Source organism: Hippoglossus hippoglossus, chromosome 20, assembly GCF_009819705.1.
Source record: "Hippoglossus hippoglossus isolate fHipHip1 chromosome 20, fHipHip1.pri, whole genome shotgun sequence".
Classification (NCBI taxonomy): domain Eukaryota; kingdom Metazoa; phylum Chordata; class Actinopteri; order Pleuronectiformes; family Pleuronectidae; genus Hippoglossus; species Hippoglossus hippoglossus.
Window position 1 is genome coordinate 3,377,796 of NC_047170.1, and position 27,787 is coordinate 3,405,582.

Sequence of the window (27,787 nt, forward strand, 5' to 3'; positions counted from 1 at the left end):
ATGTGTCATTCATTGCCCCTATGATGAATGAATGAATGAAATTAAAACCAAAATTAAAAGCCCATGCACTGAGGTGATTTTTCTTGCTAAGTTTTTGTAATGAAGTCTTAATTGGACTTCATTATCAAACAGCTCCTGAACAGAAATGATTTTTTAACAAGTAAGAGGGTGGACGGTCATTACTTCCTGTAAATTCTGTTTCAGTAGCAATTTCCCTTGTGAACCATCACGTTGTTTTATATCCACTGAAAGGAGGTTTGCCTGCAATATTCAGGCATTTCTTTTCAAAATCACCTTTTGGCCAATGACACTTGGGATTCTTGTACACTCATATTTTACACCACATTTTTTTGGATGGATTCTTCCACTGCTGCTGTTATTTTTTTATGTTTAAAATCCTATTGAAGGCTGCAGCTCAATGATTTGTGTATGTTGGAAATATTTGTTCATGAATCAATTATCGAGTCATAACTTGGATATGCATGTGTGTGTGTGTGTGTGTGTGTGTGTGTGTGTGTGTGTGTGTGTTGGGAGGGGGCATATTTACTATCTCAGGAATTTCTGAGAGAACAGATGAGGAGGCATCAAACACAGACTCTGAGGGGAGAGAATAAGGAGGGAATGGCGTGAGATACAAAGCAGCAAGACAAAACACAGTGTGACCCTGAGTTAAAAAATAAAAAACACAGACACAGCTTGTAATAGAGGCTGATTAAAAATGCCTCTAATTGAGAGAGAAGTTGGGAGGAACACATTTCCCCAGCATGCTACTAGGATCAGTACTTACACAGTAACCTAGTTTTATATACATCCTCAAATTAAGAACAACTAGCAAATTAATGTATAGGGCTCATGTTTAAAGATGTAACATTTTAGTATCTACGTTTGTCATGCTGTTTATATTTAGACTGTCCTAATTAAGCTTGAGTTTTGTCACTTTAATGGAAAAAATATATAATAACAAAAACAATAATAATATTAATAATAATAATTGTATCACACTTTTCTTGAAAAAAACTATAAAACAACATTGAATTAAATAACAATTAAAAAATTTGAATTAAGTGAAAGTAAATAAATATAATAAAAATCCACCTGAAAAGCTAAGAGCTTTTAAAAGAAAAACAATTCAAGACCTAATTTAAAAGCAGTAACAGAGGTTGCATGGCACTCAGCCCCCTCAAATTCAACCAAGCTGGACCACACACACACACACATAGATATCATACGCACTCTATTAGAAATATTTAAGAAAGTGAAAAAAAATTTCCCTCTGTCTGGTTTCGCACCAAAGGTCTTTATAAAGGCCCATACCCCACTCTTCTACCAATTTTCAATAAAACCACTTCAGTAGTTTTTGCATAATCCTGCTCACCGATAAACAAACAGCATTAAAAACATAAGCTCCATGGTGGAGGTGCTTATAGCATTTTGGTTTCATGTTTTATTCATCAAAAACAAACGATTGTCATCAGACAGCAGCATCAGATCATATTGATTACACTCAGAGTACACAGATTCATGTTGTACGGCTCATTTGTAATAATTTGGAAAGCAGTCACAGATGATCTACAGTTGTTATTGGAGGACTTGTTGATAGATATGTTCTTACAATCTATTTCACCTCTTTTGCTCCATGATGAATGTAACATTGTTATCATACCTGATGAGATTGATGAACTAAGCAACACAATAAAACAGAAGTTGTGTGTAGAGCCACCAAAGACTCTTGCGTCTTGCTCACCCTCCCACAAAACACCCATCAATCAATGACATGCGACAAGAATCAAAAGTGACTTTGCCCATTTCTTAAAGAGAAAGTTAACGTCTGTCAATACAGTGCTCCAGATTGAAAGCATCTGTGCCCATTTCTCCCTGTGTTAAGCACACGATTACAGCCTCTCCCTCCCCTTTCCATCATAAAACCGACATATCATCTATCAAAGTCGCCCATCCCGGATTCAACAGGCTGTTCTCCTGGGAGACATAAAACTGGTGGAAGGGCTTATTCAGATATTCATGGAAACAGTGGAGATCAGTGATGTGGATGCACTTGATAGCCTGCCGCCATTAATTAGCGGCAGCGGCGGCCCTTCGGAGGCCCATAAAGCTTGATGGGTTTGTCTGGCTGCAATGAGCACTGGGTATTACGAAGGCAGAGCTGTGTGTGTGTGTACATGTGTGTATGTTGTACATTTCATTTTCCAGCCTATGAATATGTGGTTTTCAATCACTGATAATGGCCAAAAGAAACAAGTAGATGTGCCCCCCCCCCCCTCCTCCGCCTGCAGCTGGTTAACTCTTTTGAAGAGCCCGACTCATTTAGAGTGCGCGAGGATTCACAGAAAGTGATGAGGCATATTTGCATGAATGTGCACATTCACACATACAAACACATAGAGATTAGATTAGAAAGGAGCAAAAAAAAAGAAGTCGTGATACATAAATATGGTTCACTCTGAATAACAATATTGTAATAAAACCACAGGGTGAGAGAGGGTTAGGGACATAAAACAGGAGAGTAAATCTTACAAATCTAAAGACATGAAAATGAAAGAAGAATGACAGACGGATGAGTAAAGGCTCATTTATGCGGAATGTATATATGCATACCCGGAATCCTTTTTGTCCATATTGTTGCATATGTATGAAACATGTAATGGAAATTTACTTAATAACTTCTTAGTTTATGCTGACAGCAGACATTTCAATCTAGGGTACAGCTCAACAAAAACTTTATGGTGCACCCACTGTCTAGCATGTGAGCCCATTGTCTATTCATGTCTTGCAGAAGTTGATCCTGAGATCACCTGAATGCTATAGTGACCTTTTGCTCTACTCTGGTTTAACTGGGTTTGTCCTTTGTTCCAGGAACTCAGGTGACTGACACAACACCCTCACCATACATGATACTATTTCCTCTCCAACACGTTTAGGATGCAGCCTATAAGTCACACCTTTACAGACGATATGTTCTAGACACAGACCCCTGCGTGAACAATACAATCACACACACACACCCCTGCGTGTTTTGGGGTCAGGAGGTAACCCACACAGAGACACTTAAATATGAGCACAGACACTTCACTTTTCATCTCACTTGCAACCTCCACCTTGCCTGTGTGATCGTTTCTGCAGAAAGCTTTTACAAATAAACGAAGAAGCACCACCAAATACCATGTGGGGCAGTGAAGCTAATAGTTCAAGCGAGACCACTAGAGGACACGGGGAGGAAATTTGCCAGAACTTTTTGAGGAGAGACTTTATATGATAATACTTCAGGGACAAACTGCCAATTTTGTGAAGGGGTACATTAAAACCACCAATGTTAGAAACTGGACTCTGCACTGCCTTCTAGTGGATGTATTGCTTAACAATCATCCCAATGTAAAGTGGGCAGTAACGGTTACATTGTTACAAAGAGACGTACCTCTTTTCATATATAAAAGCAGCATAGATGAGCCTTAGCTGTATTTAGATAGTCACATATTGATGTGAAAAGGAAGATGGACAAAGAGAACAACAGGAGAGAGTCTGAAAAGCAGCTTGCTCAGTGTTTGTGCTGCTCAGAGTTTAGAGTGCAGCTGGACATGGGGGGGAAGATATCATAATTCTACCAGGCAGGGGGTCAGGACATTATTATTACGCTGCATGCATTGAGAGTATATATATATATATATATGTATATACGTATATCTGTGTGAATTTATTTGTTGCCTTCTATCAGGCATTTGTAAATATTTAAAAATCAGTATACTGAGATCCAAAGTGTTCAAGATTAAACAGATAAATAAGATATTACATGGATAATATGAAAAGATATGTCAAAAAAAATTACATGTAGTATTACGATGCAATTTTCTAAAAATGAGCTTATTATGCAACGATGCTAGATTCAGATTCTTTCAAAAATATAATAGCATGTTGCATCCATCCATCTGCCCACCCATCCATCCAGCCATTATCTATGCGAGGGGGGGTTGAACAAGTCCCAGCTGACATTGGGTGAGAAGCGAGTCACACTGACAGGTTGCCAGTCACAGGGCCAACATATAGAGACAAATAACCATTCACGCTCACATTTACGCCTACAGGCAGTTTAGAGTGGTTGATTAACCAAACCCCAATGTGAATGTCTTTGGACTGTGGGAAGAGGTACCTGGAAAAAACCCAACATGTAAACTTCACACTGAGTCCAAAGCCTTGTTGCTGTGAGGCGACAGAGCTAACCAATGCAACACTGTGCCACCCTTGTTTATTTCTAGGTCATTTTTATTATGCTCCAGTGGTTTTTAATTCAAAATGCCCTTTTGATTTCTTTTTTTTTTTAAAGTACCAAAGCAACAGCCGTATAAATATTCATCCCACCATGTCCATTATTTAGTTGAACTATGAATACTGTCAGTCTCCATTCCACTATAAATATGTCAATAATAATACATTTTATTTCATGGCGCCTATCTAAACACCCAAGAAAACCTTGTATATAATTAATAAATAATGAAAGAAGAACCAAAATATGTTGCTTTGCTTAAGTAACAAATGGCACTGACTTCAAAAGAGACATAATAAGGTTGATTGATGCTCTACAATGAAGGAAATGACACTTGAAATGAAACTAAAATATTTATTTAATCCTGTTTTAAGAGACACATTCTCAGTTATTTCATTCAGTAATATTTCCATACTATACACTATGGTGTTGTCAGGGAAATATTGTGCTTACAGTTGAATAAAAGCAAACAGTAACTGTCAGATAGCAACAAGATGCAAATTGCATGTATGTTTCATGTATGAAAGTGGACCCATCCATCCCCCAACCTCCACAGCCTCTCTTCCTCCTCACCTCGCATCTTGCATCGCCACTGAATAATAACACTATCACAATGTGGTGTGAAGCTTTCTATAATAAACTACTATTTTAGGATAATGGGAGTATTTTTAAAATGTGGATGATTCCCCCTACTGTGTTAACAAATTGGAATGAAGTGACAAATACTAATCAACACTACAAAGGTGGGGTTGTATAGGCTACTCATCAATGAGGTAATGTCATTATCACTGATATTTTCACTGAAACACCACGAAGAGCATTGTCATTGTTAGAATATAGCCCGGGGTATACTAAACGTGTCCTCTGAACACGACAGTGAGCTAACTGTAATCCAAGACCCCTCCCGTTCGTCTTTGGTTGGGGCGGCTGCACTGACCACTCCACTCCTGCTCTCTCCATGCAATTTCACTCTAATGAGCTTTTGAAGGGAGATAGCAGATAGGGAGGCTGATTAAAGACAATCTCAAGCTGCTGCTTCTCAAGAGGAAAACACCATTTCATATTCCCACCGACACACACACACACACACACACACACACACACACACACACACACACACACACACACACACACACACACACACACACACACACACACACACAAGATCTTAGACACACGTTCTCATAAACCCACCAACGCAGACTGAATAATTCACTAAGACCAGACCTTGGGGGCTTTGCAGTCTGCCAGTTTGTGTGTGCTTGTGCATGTGATGTGTTTGCATGTCTGTGAGCGCGAGTGTGTATCTGTGAGGGTGTGTATGTGCTTGGAATCTCCCTGAGTACACTGCGTAGGCGGATAAGGAGGGAAGCCCATATGCTAGAAGCACAAGTCAACATATCAGCTCTGTGGCTGCAAACAACAGAGACGGAGAGATAAGGAGGAAGACTGAGATGAAGGACAGAGGAGAGAGAAAAATTAATGGAGGAATGGACAGGATGAAAGAATGAAAAAAGGGAGTAAAAGAAAAGGAGACAAAAGAAGCAGATGCATGCGATTGGCTGGTTTACTGGTGTAAACGATGCGAAATATAGAGACAGGCTGAAGATTTTTTTTTTTTTATCTACCCACTTCTAACTGGGCAATTGCCATGGAAACCAAAAAATTTGACACATGCTAAATTCTCCAACACAGAGAGCTGGCACCCACAATAAATCTAGTAGAGCCCTTTATATGCAGTGTCTCTTACAGCAGCCAGCTCAGAGCTCGGAGCCCAGAAATATCCCCAATACAGTCTCTACTAAGATTTCTGCAGCAATCACATATCAATATCAGCCTATTGATACTGAATTATTGGTACTGGGTATGATATGAACAGGATAAGGATGTTTTTTTGTTTTTTTTACTTGAGTGTGTGCATTGTGATTTTACTCATTTTAAATGTGATGTTTTCCATCTGTAGCCAAACTATTGTGGGTAAACTCTTGTGACTTGATTGCCACCAGGAGAATAAATAGGTTATCATCCACTGTTATCTAAAGATGAATGGCATGAATTATTGTTTTAATTTTGTGGGTGCAAATTCAATAGTGGCTCTGTCATTATTGATCTTTGGGTGTTGACATTTTTGAGACTAGTGCAGACTTCTAATGGCTCGATGTTCTGACAGTCCAGACACACAAGGAGTCTCACTGGGATGCCTCTGGTACTCCCTGATGATCTTATAGTTTCTCATCATTCCACATTGGGGAAAAGTGAAGTCAACTTTGGCTGCAAGCTCCAGAATATTTAATAATGAGTAATTGAGCTAAGTTTTTCCAGGGTCAACAATTTATTTTCCCATCTGTTTATAATTTCAGTAAATATATATTCTATTATTTTATGTTAAATATAATTTTGGTTATTTATTCACCTTGTTTTTTACTGCTTTAGACTGCTGATGACCAGGAATATCACAGTCCACTGAGTCATATGAATTGTAAGTGGGAGATTCCCTCTCACACTAGTATTCTCTAAGCAGCCGACAGACCTAAAAATAGAGTTATCTGAGAGAAAGTGATGAGTCATCATATAAAAATAAAGTATTTGGTATCAATCCAACAATCACATTATATTTTTGTATAGCCAATATAAAAAAAATCACAATTTGCTTCACAAGGCTGAACAAGGTGTGACATCCTCTGCCCTTAACCCTCGACAAGAGTGAGGAAATAAAAAACCTTTTAAAAGGGGGAGGAATGCAGAAACCTCAGAGAGAGTCACGTTAGGATCCCTCTCCCAGGACGGACAGAAGCACAATGTGTAACAGATCAACAAAGTAGTAATATTTATAACATCCATTGCGTAGTACAATTTCTAGCATAAATTGAGAGCTTTATCAATGTAGTATTTATACAAAAGAAAAGGTCTTACAGGGATGATTGGAGCAGCAATGACAATTGATGACATGAAAAACAACAAACATTACACATTCTTATTGCAAGTGGAAACATGTTTGCCATTAGGTATCATGAGCCAGGTGCTGGTGACACCAACCCAGTTTCCAGGTGCCATCCCCCAGGTGGGACATCCTCCTGTTTGAGTCGGTATCCTCCTGATTACAGTCGAACCCAACTCCCTTCCCCTGTCACAGCGCCAGAAAAACAATTATACCTAACTCTCCTCTGGTGTTCTGGGCTTGGCAAACGCATTAACAGCATTTCACCAAAATGAAAATGCTACCACAGCACAAGATGTCTTTATAAAATGTACTCATATTTTTCACGTCATTAGAGATGCTTGCCCAACACTGTTGGCAAGACAGAACTCTGCCGGAAAAGTGCTGATGTCATTAGTGTGAGAAAGCTGACAGGAGGATAGGGGGGTCCTGTCATGTTTTGACAGTCCAAGCATTTATTTTAGTCCACTTAGTGTTGTATTGTCATGCAGTTTCTAAACAGAGTGCATAAATAATAAATATGCTTACATTTATTTACTGAACATAAAAGTGTTGACAAAATACCTGCTGGCACATTGTTTTCTGTGTCAGCTCTTATTATGGGAGATACACAACACATACTTTACTCAGACCCTTTCATTTTTCACACAATTTATTGTGTTGTAGATTTGACTGTAAATAGATAAGATTGCCATTTGGAGTCACAAACTATGACGACAAAGTGAAAACATGTTTTTGAACTTTATCAAAAACAAAAACTCAAATCTCTCATTAACAGCTTCCCAACTTCATGGGTTGTATCTCTACAAATTTTCCCACGTCTGGATTCAGGTTCCTGGAGGATCCTATCAAGCTCTGTCACACTGAAAGGGAAAGAGTCTGTGAACTGCCATCTTAATGTCTCTCCACAGATGGTCCATGATTTTAACCTCTAGACTGTGGCTGTTCCATTCAAGAACAGTCAGACACAGTCCTGGTGCCATCTTAGCTGTATGTTTCAGGTCATTGTCACGCTAAAGGTAAGCCGTCGCCCCAGTCTCAGGTCATGTGCACTCTTCAGGTTTCCTTATGGTCTCTATGTGTTGCATCCATCCTTCACTGAATTATGACCTGTCAAACTGTCCCTGGTGCTAAGAACCCCCCCCCCCCCAATCATGCTTCCCCTGAGGGTTGGTGTCACACAGTTGATGAACAGCTAGCCTTTTCTGACATAGTGTTGAGGTCTGCCCAAAAGGTTCAATTTAGTTTCATCCTTTTTTGCTCATGCCTTTAAATGTCACTCGGCAAACTTGTTTGGCCTGATTGATGGAGTGTTGCTGAACGACTGTCCTTCATCTCTGTTGAAGTCTTCTGTAACTCTAGCTGTTAGTTAGAGTTAGAGTTCTCATCCCCTCCCTGACCATGGTGCTTCTTGTACTTGACTCAGTTTGGCAGTTTGGCCAACTCTATACAAGTCCTTGTGGTCCAAAGGTTTTCCCCTTTCACAATTGTTGAGGTCACGGTGCTACTGCTTTGTGGGACCATAAATACATTGGACAGGTCTAATCAATTCAATTTAAACGTCAAGACACATCTCAAGGATAATTAAAGCAGCGTGCATCTGTTTTCAGTTTGTCACAAGAAAGAGTGGATACAGCAGAACAAATAGGACATAGATCACGCAGCTATAACCCACTATGGGCATGTTCAGCAACACTGTGAACAAAAAACACATACCACTATGTTGCAATACTGCCGAAACTGAAAACGCTGAACTTTTCTCAGATTTTCTTGCAAAATTATACAGTTCCTCTGACAAAGTGTTCAGATGTTACAATTTACCCAGAAGAACCCTAATGGCTGATGAAAGACAACTTTCTAATGTGACTGTCATACTTCCACAGTGAATCTCATTAGTGTCCCAATGAAGGATGGTGAAAACCATTATAACTTATAAAATCCCATCTCTGTGTTTTATAAACAGTTCTGCAGTAATGTGGTATACGATAATCCTTCAAACCCATGGAACTATTGTTCGAACCAGTCTTCTAAACTCCTAGGGCTGTTTTCATTTTCCTGAGCCACAATCATAGTTTTGTAATCAAATCAATCGATAAGTACTTTTGTTGTTGTGAAATTGTTCCAATGTTTACATTTATACAACCCTATTAGCTATTTAATGGTGCTTTTTCCCCCCCTAAAACTACAATCGTTTGCTTTCTACATTATTTTTCTATTTCCAGAGCATCTGTTCCTGTTTCGTTTAAGTATTACTTTATCTGACATGTCTTTACTCTATGAATTGCAAACCTTTTCCTCTTATTTTAAAAGTAAGTGGCCTTTCAAAAAACGTTCTGGTATCTGCCATCTGGTTACTTCTGCATTCAGGTCACAACTCACTTTAGATCCTGACTTTAAATAGAGAAGAAAGTTTCCTGAGTGCCAACATTATTCAAGAAGACATTAAAGTAGTACTGAAGCATGACATTCATTCCACACCTTGTTTTCAAGAGCAAAGCCGGAAGTGGGAGAAACCCTTGAATTTGAACAAATGGGCCGCAATGTTTGTATTCCTAATCCACAGTTGAACACATCTATGGTGTCTCTACTGGAGGTTAGTGGAAATAATTTGAATGGAAATAAAAACACTGTCAGGAACCAATCCCATGCAAATGCACTCAGACGGTCACCTGACTCAAAGCTATGATTCCCTCCTTCCTCACAATTTGGGATTCAGTCATACAGTGTGGCACTTTTCAGAGAGTATGCACCAGTCCAGTCACCCAGCAGTCGTTAAGAGTGATAATCCCATAATCACTGCAATCCTTAATGGGCTGATTCGCTCTGAAGTGTCTTTGGCTACAGTGTGTACAGCATCTCCCCCTGCCTTAACGAGGTTATGCAGATTTATGCAAATGAGGTCTAATCCCCGGGACTAGGGGGACTCCGGGGACTCCGGGGTCTCTCAGTTAGATGGCCTTTTCTAAGCCACCACTCTCGGGGTGGCACAGGGAGTCCGAAACAGTCGAGAGGGAGACTAAGAGAGAAAGAAAGGGTGGATGAGAGAGGTGCGATGGGACTTTTAGAGGAGCCTGAAGGAGGGAGGCTTGATGAATGGAGAGGACGAGAGTGAAAGGGCAGCTGCAAGGAGATAAAGCCGTGACGAATACAGGTTCAGCCAAAGGGCTGAGAGGAGGACAGGACAATCCAGGGAGCTGCCAGAAGACGCGGTGTCCCACCTGGATATGTTTCGCCCTTTTATGCGGACATCTTTGAATTACTAAAGATGGGAAGGGATGAACAGGCACATCTACCCACTGTACACTGAGCCTCTTATTGATCATAACACTCATTTCAACGGATGAAAATCAAGCTCTGGTTGAAGAGGGGGGACGAGTGGTCTAGTGCGCTTCCTGGATACAAGTCGGGGCCTGATTATCGCCTGGGTGAGGATGTTTGATGTAAAGACTCGAAAACACCCGATGATACCGGGATCATCACAGACAATGTGTCCGGGCTGCATCTCGAGGTGTATTACAGATCGATGAGAGGGACGATTGGGAGGGAGTGGGATGAATCAGTTGCATATTGTAGCCTGCTCTTGAAAGCATTTCAAGGATTACCAACCCTAGCTTTAAATCATGGCTATAACAAATACCACACCATCAGAGTAAATGTAAACTTGCTTTCAAAAAGTATTTACATCTGTATTTATGGCTTAATATGCAGCAATCAAAGAAAAATGACTGGACCTGAAACACTATGCCTTGGGGTAATTAACGCATTTAGCTTTTTCTTAGTTTTTCATCTCTGATTTATGAATTATGCCCTGAAAGTTTTGATTCAAATATAAACCTGATTGGCGTCTAAAATATCATTACGAGTATTTACTGAAAGCCAAAACTAGACCCTGCCCACAAAATCATTCATTATCTACTGTAAAACTGTTTCCTCGGCACTTTTATTTTGTACTGTTTTCATGTTGTACCATGAAAGATGCTTGGAATCAACATCCTGATCGCCTCCTTGAGCATCAGCTGACAAGGTTTTTTTTTTCATCATGGCTGGGAAAAAACAACAGGAATGCAGGAATTCTGCGTTTGATGCTTCAGTCTTTGGGGCACACATTTTTTCTAACTCAGCCAATTAGAAGCTGAAGATGTGTTGGGAGAGAGAACTCTCTCAGTGATGCTTCTAACGTGTGTGTCATGATCTGAGAGAAGAGAGTGGGAGCCCATCTCCCCTGAAACGATTGCTTTGCAGCTGCTAACATTCAGGTTTTTGGGGGTCTTTTTCAGCGGGTGGTTTTTGTAACATTTTTGATGCCCTGTTCTCAACGCATCGGCAGCGTTTCATGAGTTCAGTTTCTCACAGGGGGACCAGCGTGCTCTCGGCCTCTGCATTGACTGGTAAACTTGATAATGATGAAATTACAATGCAATACAAGATGATGATTAAAGAAAAGAAATAAAAACTTAACAGTGCTGCATTTGGTCCGAATATGTGTCTAAATAGTTTACGATACCTACTGCAAACCCTTCTGTGTTCTCCACTGGGTTGGGGGTGTAGAAAGACTGTCTTCTAGGGTCACAAGTTTAATCTTCACAAGAGCCAAAGCATTCATCCTTATCAAAGTGTCCTTGACAAGAAGGTGGAGCTGCTGTGTGCCTCTGTGCTTCAACTGGTATCTACAATAATAAGAATGAGAATCTACCACAGAACAAAATGTCTCAGGTTTTGTGCAATGCTTTCCTTCTTGTCACAATATTTATGACAATCATGGCAAAATAAGACGATAAAGAGTCATGGACACGTCTGAGCACGTGTTCATGAAGGACTGGCATCCGGAATCACCAACATTATCATATCATAACATATTATAACCTAAAATGATTAGAGATTGACAGGTATTGACGTGAATAGGAGAGATCTATCTTTTCGGCTCGAGCTGAAACACACCAACATCCCTGATAGTGCTGCTATAGAGAGAAATCTGATGGCTTTTCTTATTAGAATCAAAACAGTCTTAAGAATATGCAGGTGGAAAACAAGTCAAATCAGATATCATTTTTTACTCTATACAACTGCTTAAAAGCACAGCACTGAAAGCCTGAAAGCAAAAATAACATCTTTACATCAGCATGGTCTTTATCGATATTTAGTGCTGAAATCTAGCTGGACTTCAACAGTTGTAAAAAAATATTTAATACTTGAGACATGCTGAGTGAGCCTCATTTTAGGAGGGAAAGGCTTGTATTGTAATGAAAGCTTTTCAGACTGAGACACCAGGGTACCTGTGTGATGAGTGGATGGGGAATAAAGTCATAAGAGAAGTTGTTAATTATAATGTATTCAGAAGCAGATGAATGCCTTAAGACTTGCACTACATTACACTAGGTTCAATAAAGCACTATTCATCTCCACATTTATTTTGTGTTTCTACAGTTTCAAGGGTTTGGTACCAAAATCCTACACGTTCCCACACGGCCTGTACACACCAGACTGAATCACAACGCAGATTCCAGTGCGTCATTTCGGTGCCTGAGCTCTGTACTCGGGTAACATAAACATCACCGTAGTTAACTCTGGTGGCAATCTCTAGCTCTGGCCGAATGAAACGTAAGCCTACAGTTGACTAGTGGCTACCTCAAATTTGAGTCAACACCCCAACAAAATGCCTAAAAGCTAAAAGGTCAAAGGTCTGGCTACATTTCAAGAGAAAAGATTCCGACACGGGGATGTGCAAATGTCAGAGTAATCATTGATGATAACTTTTGGACCTGGAGTATTTTACTATATTAAGCACTGAAACTGTTGTTTAGTGTTAAATTATGGCAGCTGGGTTTAGTTTAAGTTTTGGTGTGATTTTATTTTTTGATTTTTAGAGTTTTGCACTTATTTATATACTTATTTATGCACTTATGCATTTATGCACTTATGCATTTATGCACTTATTTATGCACTTATTTATATATATATATATTGAGTTATTATTAATTGAAATTAAAACGGTTGATGTGTTACATTTCAACTTAAAAATTGCCTTGTAGCAATAAAAAGCTGCTCTTATCGTTGACTGCTTTATTTAGGAAAAAGGTTTTGGTTTTGGTACCGTTTAGATGCCTGAGCAGTTTTAAAAGTATCTACATAGCACTGATCTGAAAAAACCCTATTCATGACTTATCTTGAGTTAATGGTTCGTAGTGTTAGTTAGTAATGAAACAATTAAAAATAACTTCTTGGTTTTGGTTAATTCGATTTTTCTGAAAACTGAACCTACACAAATAACAATTTGAGGATGGACATTTTTTAATCTGCATTTAATATATATATATATATGGGCCCTGGACTTGACTTGGAAATGGAAAGCTGCATAAAAAAAACACAGACATCACATAACCTCTCCCCCCTCAGTCCCTCCAGCAGGTGCCATGTTACCCATTTGGAAGCATATCCATTTGAGATCAGACGGCAGTTAGAAACAGAAGCACAGCGGGCACCACGGAGATGGAGAGAGCTGGAAAACAGGTTGTCAAATGAGACAAAGAGCAGAGAGACGTAGGGAGCGGGGTGCAGAGGGAGGGCGGTGAGAGAGAAGAGTGTTTACAAGCTCTGAGTGTTTACAAGTGTGTGCGCTTGTGTCTGTGTGTGCGTGCGCGGTCTTTTGTGCGGCCACTTGGTAACGTGTGGGTGTATGTGTATGAACAAGAGAGAGGGAGGAAGACAGGAGACGAGTAAGAGAGGGAAAGAGTGTGTGAGCGAGAGACAAGTGATTTCACACCAATAAAGTGCAATCTTGAGGCACTGACTCACTCCTGACTCCAGCAACAGTGTAGCAGGGTTGCTGTGTTTACACCCTCTGAGTGAAGCAGATGGAGCAGAGAAATAAAAGCTAACCACCGGAGAAGAAGCTCAGTGCTGCATTTATTCTGTACGGGAACAGTATAACACACGAGAGCCTTTATGTAGAAAAATATTGACACCACAACATCTGGAGGAGGGACGCGAAGATGTAGGAATATACAGGTGGGAAAAAGGAAAAGGATAGCTACATTTTTTTAATTTCACAGCCACGACAGGAGTAAAATTAGACGAATCAAACATAAGAATAGCCTGTGGATGAAGCTCTCAAATGTCTCACGTGCATCAAAGTTGAATTTAAGTCTTTCTTGAAATAGATCCTGTTCACAAATCCTGGCTTTATCGTCCCAGCATTTAATAGGGCAAATATTTCATAGCAAAATTGAACCAAAACTAGACCAGCTGTTATTGAATAGTGCTAGCATTTCCCAGGTTTACTAGCATATTAGCGATTAGCTTCTGAGCTAAAGTAGTTCAGCAAGCCTCTAGAACCACATGGGTGAAAGATTAGGTGAGTAAGATTTAGGTGAAAGGATTTATTGGTTGCAAATTGTTGTTTTCTTTACCGTAGAATGAGCCCTTTATATTCAAATACTTTATATTTGCATCGGGAGCAGGTCCTCTCTACGGAGGCCGCCATGTTTTTTTATACAGTAGTCCAAACTGGAACAAACTAAACACCTTTTGAGTATTTATGACGACTGAAGGCTATCAGGTTGTCTTTCATGTTTGGAAGGGGAGGGTGAGGTGAGGGGTATTCAGCTGCAACATACAACTTTACCACTAGATGTCACTAAAGTCTACACACTGAACCTTTAAGTATTTCTTGTAGAACTTTACTTTATGGTAAAAATGGTTTAAGAATATTGGTTCCCAATGTTATAGACTGTCACAAACATGTGATATTATTTTTTGGGTTGGTTCAGAGTTGTTTGATAATGCTGTTGACCTGTTTTTACCATCTGTCAATTTCAGAAATGAAAAGCTCACTCATTCACACCATTGAAGAATAGGGCTATTCAGTATTCTGCAATTTGTTAGTCTGCCTGTTGTTGCTTCGCTCCCCTGAGCCCCAACTCAGGGCCAATCCCATTATTTCATGATGAATACAAAATGGATCACAAAAATACAGTCATTTTATAAGAAAAGCAATGTTGTTCTTAGCTAACTTAACTCAAACACAAGGAAACCTAAAACTATTTAAAGGTGTTGATTATGAGACATTTGATGGAGAAAATAGATTATTATTGTGCATGTCATGAAGGATCATTGAACAGTTTTGGACAACAGTGCATGCACATGCAACTAGACTATTTTACAACACCACATAAAAAAAACTATTGTAATAGTTAACAATGAGTCAATTCTCCAATACAATAAATGATTAATATCCATAACTATTTCTAAAAGATGCAGAACATGGAATAACCTGCAGTTAGTCTGAGACACAGTGTACCTTCTCCTGTATGCGTGTGTGTGTGTGTGTGTGTGTGTGTGTGTGTGTGTGTGTGTGTGTGTGTGTGTGTGTGTGTGTGTGTGTGTGTGTGTGTGTGTACGTGTGTGTGGGAGGGTGGGTGGTTGTGTGGGTGGAAGAGTCAGGGGGGCAGTTGCCATGGCGATGGAGTGTTTGTACAACAGCTGTAGAATGATAGCGTCCTCCCCGGAGCACGCTGGCTTTGAGGCTTGTAATTGGACCAATTGGAATAAGGTGCATAAGAACACACATGACCATAATACATGAACAGAGGTGGTTGCTGGGACCTCATATCCAGGTCAAATATGGTGTCGGCCGTTGTCGGGGAAGATGACTGCACACACAGGATTTGTTTGTGCGAGATGTTTGGATGAGCGTGGACATCAAAAATGGAGGATCACAGTACAGTAAGCAGAGAGGGTTTACGTGCACAGAGGATCAGTGCACAGTAAGCAGAGAAGGTCAGGGGTTAGATTTCCAAACATTTGAGAACTGGATACAGGCTGCATACTGATCTAATTAGTTGATCTAATTAGATTTCCAAACAGTAAAATCGACTTGTATCTATATAAGGTTCAAATGGAAGTATCTAGCACAAATAGAAAACAAGAAAAAAATAAACATTGTGGTTCCCCGTGAATTATGCATGTCTGTCAAGGCCACTTGCAAACGAGTATGTGTACAGAAACAAATAGCACAGTCTCCAAACAAATAGCTCAGCTTTTAGCCAATCAGTGCAGTACTCAGAACGTGCCTGCATCAAGGAACACGAAGCAAGTTCTGTGAGAATCTGATTGTCGGATCTATACGTGTGTTATTCCGGATTAAGATTATTCCATTGAACATGTTCAAAATCTGATCTGTGATGTCTTTGATATTTTAGGGAAGAAGCAGAAGACTGGGAGCAAATCACATCCTGATTTGAAGGGAAGACGAAAACAAATATGTAAGCAGAGTAAATGCCTGCTGATCAGCCGCATAACACAAGTAATGCTGTGGCAAATAGTGATATAATGTTAACTTGTTTAAACCATAAGTAATTTCAGTTGTTTTCCACAGGATCATGTTTTGAGTCAAAAACACACACATCAGCCACGACATGAAACCAAGTGTCTTACTTTATGCTCTGGCTGACTGGTGCGCACATCGTACAGTATATACACATCATATTACTTTGTATATCAGGTTGTACAGTTAAAATCCTGGAGTCTGCAGTGGATTTCATAATCCCTTCCCACTGACTGAACACATGGGAACCGAGATCACGCTCCTCATTGATTTTGCTCCAGTGAACACATCAATAATCTCCATGCAATCTCTCTTGACCTCTTGCTCATTTCTGTCTAATAATCCAATAAACATCTGTATCCCGGGAATTAATTTTCTAACAGCTACTATACATTACTGTCTCGACTGCCTGTCTGAGTTGTATATATCCCCCTGGTTCGATTGCACTTTACAGTTGCTGGTAATGTGGCCTTATATATCTTATGGACTTAATGCAGATTGTGTGTACGATATCCGATTCATAAAATAGAGCACACATTTATTTTACACCTGTGTGATGTGTGAATCTCAAATGTATTGGAATGTGAAAACATATGCAGAAGCTTTATGATTAGTGGAGAGAAGGGGTTTTTCATGCAAGTAAAGGTATCACTTTCGAATTTAAAGGGAAGCACCTCTCATTTTAAATACGAGTGTCAAATGTTAAAATGTGTTAAATCAGCGTAAGTTGGTGCTGAAGACTAGAAGATAGATAATGAACAAACTGATGGTGTTAGAAAGAAGTTAAATAACCAGACCTCATTTCAGAATGAGAGGTTTCACGCAACATTAGTGGCTACTACCACAGCACGCTCTAACTTAAACTGTTTGTATTTAATTTCCATTGTGTGAAGTTGAATAAAAAGGACTTTATCTCTAGCTCTCTTTTGGAACCTGACATTAAAAACAGGCAGAGAGCTGGATTGTATGTCAGGGCCATAGGGGCGCTCGGGGTAGCCGACCAACTCTTTATGCTCTTTAAACAGGAGAGTCTGTCAAAGGCCAGACTGTCCCACTGGATCACAGGAGTCTCCCAGCAAGCAGACGAGGAGGCAGGAGTGAAAGCGCTGCTGCCACGAGGATGTGCACATTCCATCCGTGGAGCTGCGACCTCACTTGCAGATCTCACTACCTAGTTGACTGTGTTTGCATACATACATGCATTCTTTTATCCTCTGAAGGGTCACATATGTGCTGGAGCCAATCCCAGCTGACATTGGGCGAGGGGCTGTGTACACCCTGGCCAGGACCCCAGCGTATCCACAGCCCTGTGATATTTACATTCATATTCTCCTGACTGAATATTGCTACTTTTTCTGGGGATGGTTCAGTGTTGACTATGGTTTACCTACAGGTTTGGAGTTGGGCACCACCAACTATTAGATAATTAGTTAGCTTTGCGCCTGGTGGACTAACACGAGGGGCCCTTTGACCCCTGTCATCACTGGCTTTGGGGCCAGCAAGGCTCAATGTAGCATCTCAAATACAGTGTGTGGGTGTCCTGCCAACCCAGGCTTGGGACATGAAAGGGGGGGTGAGAGCAGTGACGACACTCAGCAATGGGACTAACACCATCACACATGGGGCACACACTCAACCAGGTGAGGTTTTGGGTGCCACAGTATTGAACACAGATTAGGTACGGCCTGTGTAGGTGTTGGGGCACTGGAGATGGTTTCAGGATCATGAAATGCGTATTTTATGCTTTGGTGCTCACCAGGCCTTTTATTTCCAAATATGCGAGTTAAGTTGCTCAGATAAGGAGCAAACATCGGTCCTCATCATAACGAGATTCTCTTTCTAAAACCTGCAGAACCAAACTAACAGATATACAAGTGTTTATATCTATGGTTCTGCTGAGACACATCAGTACCCATCTTTGTTGGGGTTCAGACAGCTGTGTTGGCTCAAGAATGTTTACCTCACTACCATCTTTGTGAAAGATAAAATAGTTTCCGCCGTGATAACTTTTTATTGAAGTGGAACACTGTCTCAGTAATATAAACCACTCTGCTGTGTTTTGGTGTGTGATGAGCTTCTCAGACTCGCAAAACAATCCTGACATTCGCCTTAATGGATCATATTCAGTCTGAAAACCCTCTAATGGGAAGTCTGCCATCCGATCATTTCCTCGTGGAAATATGATACCAACTTTCTGCTTAAGTCACAAAACTTGACTCCAAAACTGCAACGCAAGACAAATGAAGCTAAAAGAACATACTCTGGTGGTACAATAGCAGAACATTTTATTTCAAACTGATGACTGGAAAAACTGCTGTTGTGAAGTTTTCATCAGATACATAAACCTTTGTATATGCATTCTAGTATAATACACTGTGTTTCCAACCATCCCATCCATTATCTATATTGATTGTCCTTTGAGGCTCGCAGCACCACCATGCTGCCCTAATGTGTGTCCATTAGCTGGAAATAAAATCCAATCAAATAATTATCAAATTCTGTGATTTATTTCCACTAGAGTGCAATCTTTTTGTACGTTTGTTTTGTGTTGCAGTTCTTTTTAAAGGCAAAGCGCTCAACTTAAATTAAGTGAAACGGGGAGAAAAACAACAGGTCTCCCATGAACTGGATTAAAAGACTGTTTCATAATGGAGGCCCTGAGCTGCTTAATCACTGTCACTGTCTCAAGTACAACAGGATCTCACACAATATGCCAGGTGGAAACAGTCACCATGTGACGTGTGCTGACAGCAGATGTCCACAGTTTGCTCAGCCTCCTCCGAGGCTGAGTCTCCATAGCTTGTGAATATAGAGCAGTATTTAGAATCCTTTACCACACTCATTCTACCATGAATGTTGCTTTTCTTTGTTATACATGAGGCATCACATGATCCATATACCGCACTCTGAAACAAACTGCTGATTGTTGTTCACAAGAAGTTCACGCACTCTCAATTACCCACACCAGGCCTTCATAAACACGATGCATGCAGCTATAGATGACTTGGGAGGAGTGACCTCATGTGGTGTCACAGTAGGAATGGGAAGACTGAAATTTTGACTTATTTTCAAATCTTGTAATGAAGCTGTTCCCAAATATGTAGCAGACATGATAGTCCAACATAGGGTAAGGGCCCAGGGTAAAGTTTAAACATGGAGAAGCAGCTTTTAGTCACTATGCACAGCGCTGGAAGCAACTGCCTGATCATCCAAGGAATACCCCATCTATTGCAGACTGGATCTATTTATAATTATTTAAAAGGTCAAACCTTTTAATTAACTGTAATTTATTCCATTTTTATTTTATTTTACCTATTTTCATCTACTTTATTTGCATTCTTTTTCCTTCTCTTTACCTATTTCCTTATACTCTTTTTATTCCAATTTATTTACCTTGAAAGTTGTTGAAACTGCGCTTTCTGGTTTTAAATTGATTTCTTTTAATTTTGTCTCCGTGTTGTCTTTTAATGCCCCTGTGCAGCATCTTGAATCTGCCTCTGAGTCTGAAACGTGCTTTACAAATAAAACCTCCTTGCCTTGAAATGGGGCCTTCAAGTTATTAAGAAAACATGATGCCCAGTATTGACGAGTCCTTTCTCTGTGCTTCATTTAAAACGTCGATAAGGAGATAAACCTATTCTCTCATTTAGAATTTTGTTATGCTTCAACAGCTCCAGAGTTAATAAAGATGTCGAAACTAAAATGTCCACCACTTCATTACCCACAGCTATTAGACACAATACTGTCTCTATAAGCGTGCTTGATTAGTCCGAACCAAAAGCCTGAAACTAATCAATAGGAGGTGATTCCTATGTGTCACCGGGATATTGTTTGGAAGCAGCCGTGTGAGGGTATGTGTCTCTCTGCTGGAGGTTATGTTCCTCCGCAACACTTGAGTGCTCCTCTCGTGAAAAAACAATCATCCGCCACACAAAGAATCGTCCTGAAACCGATGCAAATCTGCTGCGAAAGAAAAACATGAAAGATATGAACACGGTGGAATGAGCTGGCGGCGATCCAGTGAGCGGCAGGATACGCTCACCTTTGCAGAGCTACCCATGTTTATCAGGATGGAAAAGTGAGTAAGGCAGGATTAATGTCAATTACCCAACTCTGACATCTGTTTTTCAACTCAACTGCGCTCGTGTGCCGTGGCTTTTTTTCAGCTCCTCTGTGTCAGGAAACGCACTGTTTTCACACTAAATCCCCCCCCTTTTACACAATCTTGTTTGAAGCTCTGCCTCCCTGACTCTCGTGGTGTTACAAACGCAGCAGATATCACTTGCTATTCCACAGCAGCCTCTTGAACCGCTCGATCCAAGAGCATATGGTGAATGGAGGAAGGAGAGGAGTGTGGTCATCCAGCATTTTAGAAAGAGGCACCCCTCAGGAGTTTAGATGTTTGGGAACAAATTGAGAGACTTTGTAACTTAATCTCACATCTCCATCTTTCCTTGTCAGCTCCTGATGAGAGTAATTGACATGTGGATCCCCCTGAAAGCTGCATTTAATTCCTCTTGCATCAGCTTGACTGTCAAAACCTGAAACAACAAAAAATGTTAATCATGCACAACCTCAACCTCAACCATCCTCCGACCCGGCTGTGCATTGTTTTGCAGGGGAAAGTGCTGTTGTGGGCTGCTGAGGCATGTTTGAAGTCTGCTGATCACACGTATGGTGAGGGGATAATAACCAAAAAATGATTTGCATCAAAGATATAACACCACCGGGGACGGGTGAAGCCTGGTGCATTCTGAAATATAGACATCCTCGGATTTCACGCCCCCTGGGCTGGATATGAAAAATGCAGCAGCTCAGATATATTGTTTGTTTTTGTAGCTTGTAACTTTCTGGAGATTAACTGATAGGATATGGTTGTTTGTCCTTTGAAGGGAAAGATAACAAACTATATAAATGTGTTATGGCTGTAAAAGCATGTGTATGATGGGATATTGAGGTGTAAAATGGATTCTGGATGAATATCTACAGCCAAATAAAATAGAGTGCATGGCCCCCGAAGGCACTTAAGGGTCATTTGTCTTCTCTGAGAGGAAATTCAAAACCTCTCAACATGTCATATGAGGACTCTTGAGGACAACCATCACTTGTTAACGCACACAAACTCAAAGATATATGTGGCGGGTGAAGAGGAAACTGCTCCAAAGTCAGCTGAAGTCTCACAAGTTATTATGAGGTGATGTTTGAAATGAAAAAACATGTTTCCTGATGTTTCCCCCTTCACTGTGCCACAGCCATTAACCGAGCAGCAGCAGCAAACATCATAAATGAGGATAATTCATTAGGGAGCCACTTCCAAACCGCACCTGAGTCACCGAATCAATTAACCTATGAACCTTAATGGGAGAGAAACAACTGGCTGTGTGGTCAAATTAATGATGCGATTGGAAGAAAATGACTGATCTTACTCTGACTGTCGAATTTCCTGATGATGGTGTCCAGGAAGGTGTTCTGCGGGGCGACATGGCCCCTCCGGACCGGCATCTTCGCAGCGGTGGCCCCTGGACTCGGAGAGACTTCTTTTTTTTTTTCACGATGCTGCCTCCCTCACTGCGCTCTCTGCTCGGAGCCCTGGCCGGTTTCAGTGGCAGTAATCCAAATTCAAAGTTCACCCCCCCCTCCAAGAAGTTCAGACTCGGAGAGACGCAGGCTTCTGGCTGGGTCTCCAAAAGAAAGTGAGGATTGACGCGAGTTGGGGAGAGGAGGAAGCGCGCTGTACGCAAGGAGCCGTATCCCAGCCTCCAGTGTCCAGGTGGAGAGGAGGTATCTTCTTTCTATCCCCAGATGAAGGGCTATCGGGGGGGGGGGGGGGGGGGGGGTTATATGTCTTCTCTGGTCTCACACTCGCTGGAGCTCAGCACACGCCTCATCCTTCACTACCGTCCGCTCCTGCGAGGCGGACCGGGCGAGCGTCGCTGGAGCCATAGTTTGGGCGCTGGAGCTGCGCGTTATTTATCCGCTTCTCATCCCACCTCCTCCCTCTGCGTCCGGAGCGGAGTGTGTGCAACTGTGGAGGAAGAAGAAGAAGAAGAAGAAGAGTGAAGATGTTAAAAAAGAAAGAGCAGAGCGCAGACGTGCAGCCTGGTTCGTCCTGGCTCGGTGTTGTATTGAAGGTGTTCTCCGCGTCTCCTCTTCCCTCCCTCGCTGTGCGCTCTGCCGGATGACTTCAGCTCCACCGGCGTCTAGCTGCGCCTCTTTTAACCCTTTGCGCATCAGGAGCGGGAACTGCTCACATGCACTTTTTTATTATTATTATGGATGAAGAAGTAGATGGGCTATCGAATTCTCCTCGTCCCTTTAAAAGAGGAGTTGGAGGGGTCCCTCAAAGAGGCCTCGATGAAACTATAGTCCCAGAATTATTACCAATTATGTATTTGATTAAATTGATCTTTAGTACAATCGGTTTAAATGGGATTACAATGGCACCAGGTTAAATCCAGTTACAGGTTCCCTCTCGTGGTGCAGTGGGAATCAATCAACCAACCAATCGATCAATCAATCAATCAATCACAGTATAGCCCATATTCAAATCACAACTGGTGTATCATCATCTGCCCTCAATCTTCAACAAGAATGAGGAAGAACTATACGAATACAAAAATATTTTATTGTCTACCTTTTTTAGAGGCAGACATTTGTCTTCATGTGCGAAATGCTATAAAAGGTACATGGCCATTTTAACAGGGAAAACCACCTCAGAGAGTTTCAAGTGGGGATCCCTCTCCCGGGACGCACAGAGGTGCCATGGCGCATCAACCAAAACAACAATATCCAGGTGTCTAACGCAAGTGGAGAGGTGTTTCAGTGTTTTAAGCATCAAACAGAAAGAACATGTCTGACAGAGAAGAAGGGAGCGCCGGTGCTACATGTGGTGCGAAAGAGGAGCGTGCTTTGTGTTATCACCATCACACACCTGCTGGAAAGAGTTGTGGCCAAACGGCTGCTGACCTGAGCCTGGCAGGTGTGAGGCTACACACGCCCACACACGCGCACACACACACACACACACACACACACACACACACACACACACACACAGACACACGCCCTCCTCTATTGTACTCCACTCTGTACAAAACAAACCCTCCCGCCCCACAAAAGCACATTTACCTGCCCCGAGGAGAAGCGGGTGTGTCTCTCTCTCTCTATGAACAACCCATCTGTGTCAGCATCTGTCCAATCACATCTCAATAAACCAGTGGAAAAGGCGCTGGAGATGCTGCTTTGTTGTGTGTCGGGGGTTGGATGGGGATTCTCCACTCACTGGCTGCTGCCGCTACGTCACAGCGCCGGGGTTCCCCCCCCTCCGTCATGCTGGGGATGGTGCTTTCACGTGCTGTGGGAAACGGTGGCGTGGGTTGAGAGGATCGAGCAGCAGACCTACATTTGTAGTTAGGTTAATGTATTACATTTGCAAACGGGGATTTATATTATATATATATATATAATATAAATCCCCGTACTACTACTACTACTATACTATACCATTATTATTTATTTATTTTGTCTTGAATATTGATTTTGATCAATTTTTTTTCTTAATGCTGCTGACTGCTGGGATTAGAATAATTTCAATTCTATTCAATTTTATTTGAACAAAATCACAACATACACTATCTCAGGCCACTTTACATAGTAAGGCCAAGACCTACAATAGTTTACATTAACTGGAAGAAACCTCTGATCAGAGAGAGGTGGGTTAAAACGAGGGGAGAGAAGAGAGAGGGGGGGGGGGGGCAGGTACAGTTGTGTAGGCTAATCGGCTCTGTCAGATTAGTTATAATGATGAGTGATATTTACGAATGTAAGGATGTTAATAAAGATAGCAGCACCAGTTCAAACTAATAATAACAACAGATGCGACAGGGTCAGATTTTACAATGATGAGTTTATGTAGTAAAGACCCTGGAATTATTGAAAGTATTTAAAGATTAAACTCCTGCTGTAAATAAGCAGTAAATAAGGTAATGTGCACGTTTCTTTTTTCTTTTCATTCAGGGAATCAAGTCACTATATCTGCCTGGTTTTGTTTTAAGTATTTGTTTCTAAAAAGTTGTGTTGCTTTGTGCGTTTCAGCAGCATTTCAACAATTTGATGATAAAAGTTTTTTGAGATGTGTGAAGTGTCCCAGATGCAGTTTTTGGTTTTCCTCACACGGCCTTGACCCTGCACGTCCAACAACCTCACACTCTCTGTACAGTGAACAAGATTCTCATATCAATCCCAGGGATGGAAGAGGCCTCGGCTGTTGGCAAGTTTTGTTGTTTTCACTTCTGTCAGATCCAGACCTGAAGCAACACCGCTGCTCCGTGGCTGCATTCATCAAAGTGACCCGCACAGCGCCGTGGTTACATTCATTTTTCTCCCCAGCGATGAGTGTTTTAATGATTGGTGAGGTGTGTGATGAATTGCAGCCTTGCAGTTGGACCAGGCCCGAGGTACTATCCATCAGAATGTGACATTTTGGTATGAATTAAAAATGCATCAGTTCCAGCTCTTATTACAATCCAGTGGTATTTACTACAGCAGCTGAAAGACATGAAGGAGCTCGCTGGTCAGCCTTCGCCTCTCAACTCCCTTATTTAGTCAGGAAAAGAGAGAGGGAGAAGGAGGAGGAGGAGGAGGAGGAGGAGAAGGGGTAGAGGAAGGAGGATAAGAAAGAGGAAGACAATTTGTCATGGTTGAGACAGATGCCAGCCTGTCACACACTTTCAGTGTTTACTAGAACACATACACACTCCACACACACAGAGAAAGAGAGAAGGGCAATGTTAATGCTTAAGACGTTTTTTATGCTCCTTACTCCACACAGTAATGAGTAAATGTCTGAATAAGGGAATTGAAAAAGCTCAAGGCGACACATCCATTAAAAGCTACAGCGTCTTATAATGCATAAACATTTCAGCAGCAAATGGAACTCCTGTCATCAGAAATGTCACTCTCCCTTTTCTGCTCCCTGCGGTTACTAAGCAAAACGCAAGAGCAGTGACGGCAGCATGTTGTTCTGAGCGTGTGTGTGTGTGTGTGTGTGTGTGTGTGTGCTGGAAAAAATGAGGATTCAAGTTCAATAAAGAGCATTAAAAAGACCAAGCATATTTAATGTATAGGCTTTCATTTGCAGTCAATTAAGGGCTTGAAGGACCTCGTGAAATACTGTACTTTATAAAGACATGACATACTTATGGGCTTTCAAGAAAACACACAGCAAAGTAAAAGTAAAACAATTCTTATGAATTTTTGCAGATTATTTTGGGAATGGAAATAAAGAAGGGACTCCTGTGTTTAGACACAAGTAACAACAGGGTGATTCAAACTTCCTAAATCATACAAAAGTAAATAAGCCCAAAATGTATCTTGATTAGATTATTAAAATATTTCACTTGAATGTCAGGGGTTCCAGATCTTAACTTTGGAGCCAAAGCGTAGATGTTTATAAAAACATTACTTGAACACAGCCGTTGGATTGTACAGCGGGGGGGGGAATTCACAGTTTGAGAAGTTGATCTTTTATGAATAAAACTGGAATCATGAAGTACTTTTGTTTAACAAAACAGTTATGTCGGGGGTCTCATGAAAGACACATGACTGGGTTAAACATATATAAATATAAACACAATGGTATACATTATAATGGGTTGAAGACCAGGCAAGTTGGTGACCTTGTTTTGTCTATTTTAATTGAAGTTGTTGTGTGTTACAGGAGAAGGAAAGTTCTGCTGGTGACTGGACAGTGTTCAAAGATGAACTATGGAAAAATGCATTCACATATTGTTTTAAAAAAAGACATTTAGAGAAAGATAGCAAGACTTATTCTCCATGTGTAGAAAATGTTTACTGACCACTCCATAGGAAATATACTACAAACTGTAAAATATATAACATCTTATTTCTGTAAACTCAAACATAAAGCAGACTGCAGGGGCATATATATTCTTTAAACATACACATCAAACACATGTAAAAGCATAAAAGGTGTAACTTGGATTGTATCATAGGTCTTTTAATCTATAAATACACAGTAGAAAACGGCTGTACAGGCTGAAGAATAAACAGTTTGAGAACAGGAGTAGTATCAAGTCATATGATGACTAAGGACTACAGAATAATGTGTGCATCAACAGGTACTTGTTCAGGACATCCATATATATCCATCCCAGAGTCCTCCATGTATCAGCCAGCTGGCTTCCAGGGTGGTGCTCTCACTTGGCTTGGAGATCATACGTGCATACACACACATTCACACAAACACACACACACGCAAACAAAGACACACACACACACACTCAGCGCACTCCCTCAGCGTCTGGACAGGTCGCCTCCTGTGAAGAAGAGAAACAGTGAGATGGACGGTGTCATAACTTCACTGTTGTTTTCTGTAATACCTTAACATGCATCAAAAGAAAACTGCTTCCACTGGCGAATAAAAGAAAGATCAAGTGACTCAAACGTTCTGAAAACTGTCTCAACAGACAGACTTCATTTATTTCCTATTTATTATATATATATATATATATCTAAGTTTCCCTGTTTGAACTGTATTAAAGAGATACTGCACACTGTGAACCAAATTGTGATTGTTCATTTAATGAAATACATTATTTGATAGTGTTAATATCACGTTTATTACAAAATTTATTAAAATGTACATTTATGGGTTGAAAATGGTCATGATGTCACCTTGTGTTTTACACTGTCTTGGACATTGGAAGGCCGATGCTTAAGTAGAGTTAAGGACGTCACTACATCATGACATTTATATATATTTGAAAAGGTTAACACACTCTATTAAATGGTGGGCGAACCCTCACCACCAGCTAATTAAAAAAAATGTTCAAATCTGAAAAAACCCTGAGCAAAACCTAAACTGTCACATCCACTACTATTCAGAGACTTCCCCCAATGTCTCCTGCCCCAAGCGGCTGTCTCCGCCAGCAGTTCAAACGCCTCTGGATTACCATGCTCCCCAGATACGGTTTAGCCCCGGCTGACTTGGCACCAGCCACCTGTGCCGAAGGTTCAAGTGGTCCGGGACTGTCGGGTAACTCTGGAGGGGAGAAACCCTCTACTTCATATGACATTCCTGTCATGTGTGTGTCCAAACATGTGTGTGTGTGTGTGTGTCTGCTGCTTTGTCCTCGAGTCCTAGACAACCTAGATAACTTCACTTTAGCAAGCTAATTGATATGTCGTATGGGTGTGTGTGCGTGTGTGTTTGCGGTAAGTAGGCGTGTCTTTG

At 41.0% G+C, this 27,787-nt stretch overlaps 2 protein-coding genes across 6 annotated transcripts in view; both read right to left on the bottom strand.

Moving 5' to 3' along the window:
- kcnh2b (potassium voltage-gated channel, subfamily H (eag-related), member 2b) overlaps window positions 1-22,891 on the bottom strand; it is a 213,270-nt gene extending 190,379 nt beyond the window's left edge. Inside the window, exon 1 of the mRNA XM_034573028.1 lies at window positions 21,960-22,891. Within this exon, the coding sequence (XP_034428919.1) occupies window positions 21,960-22,035 (76 nt within the window). The 5' untranslated portion in view covers window positions 22,036-22,891. The remainder of the gene's footprint in view (window positions 1-21,959) is intronic.
- A 350-nt stretch (window positions 22,892-23,241) lies between these two features.
- Window positions 23,242-27,787, bottom strand: part of scospondin (subcommissural organ spondin) — a 75,337-nt gene continuing 70,791 nt past the window's right edge. For 4 of the 5 annotated variants that reach the window (XM_034572712.1, XM_034572713.1, XM_034572711.1 and 1 more), the window contains exon 118: window positions 26,063-26,870. In XM_034572712.1, the coding sequence (XP_034428603.1) occupies window positions 26,848-26,870 (23 nt within the window). In that variant the 3' untranslated portion in view covers window positions 26,063-26,847. Of the gene's footprint in view, window positions 23,603-26,062; window positions 26,871-27,787 lie in introns of those variants that run through there. The other variant, XM_034572710.1, reaches the window with a different exon arrangement.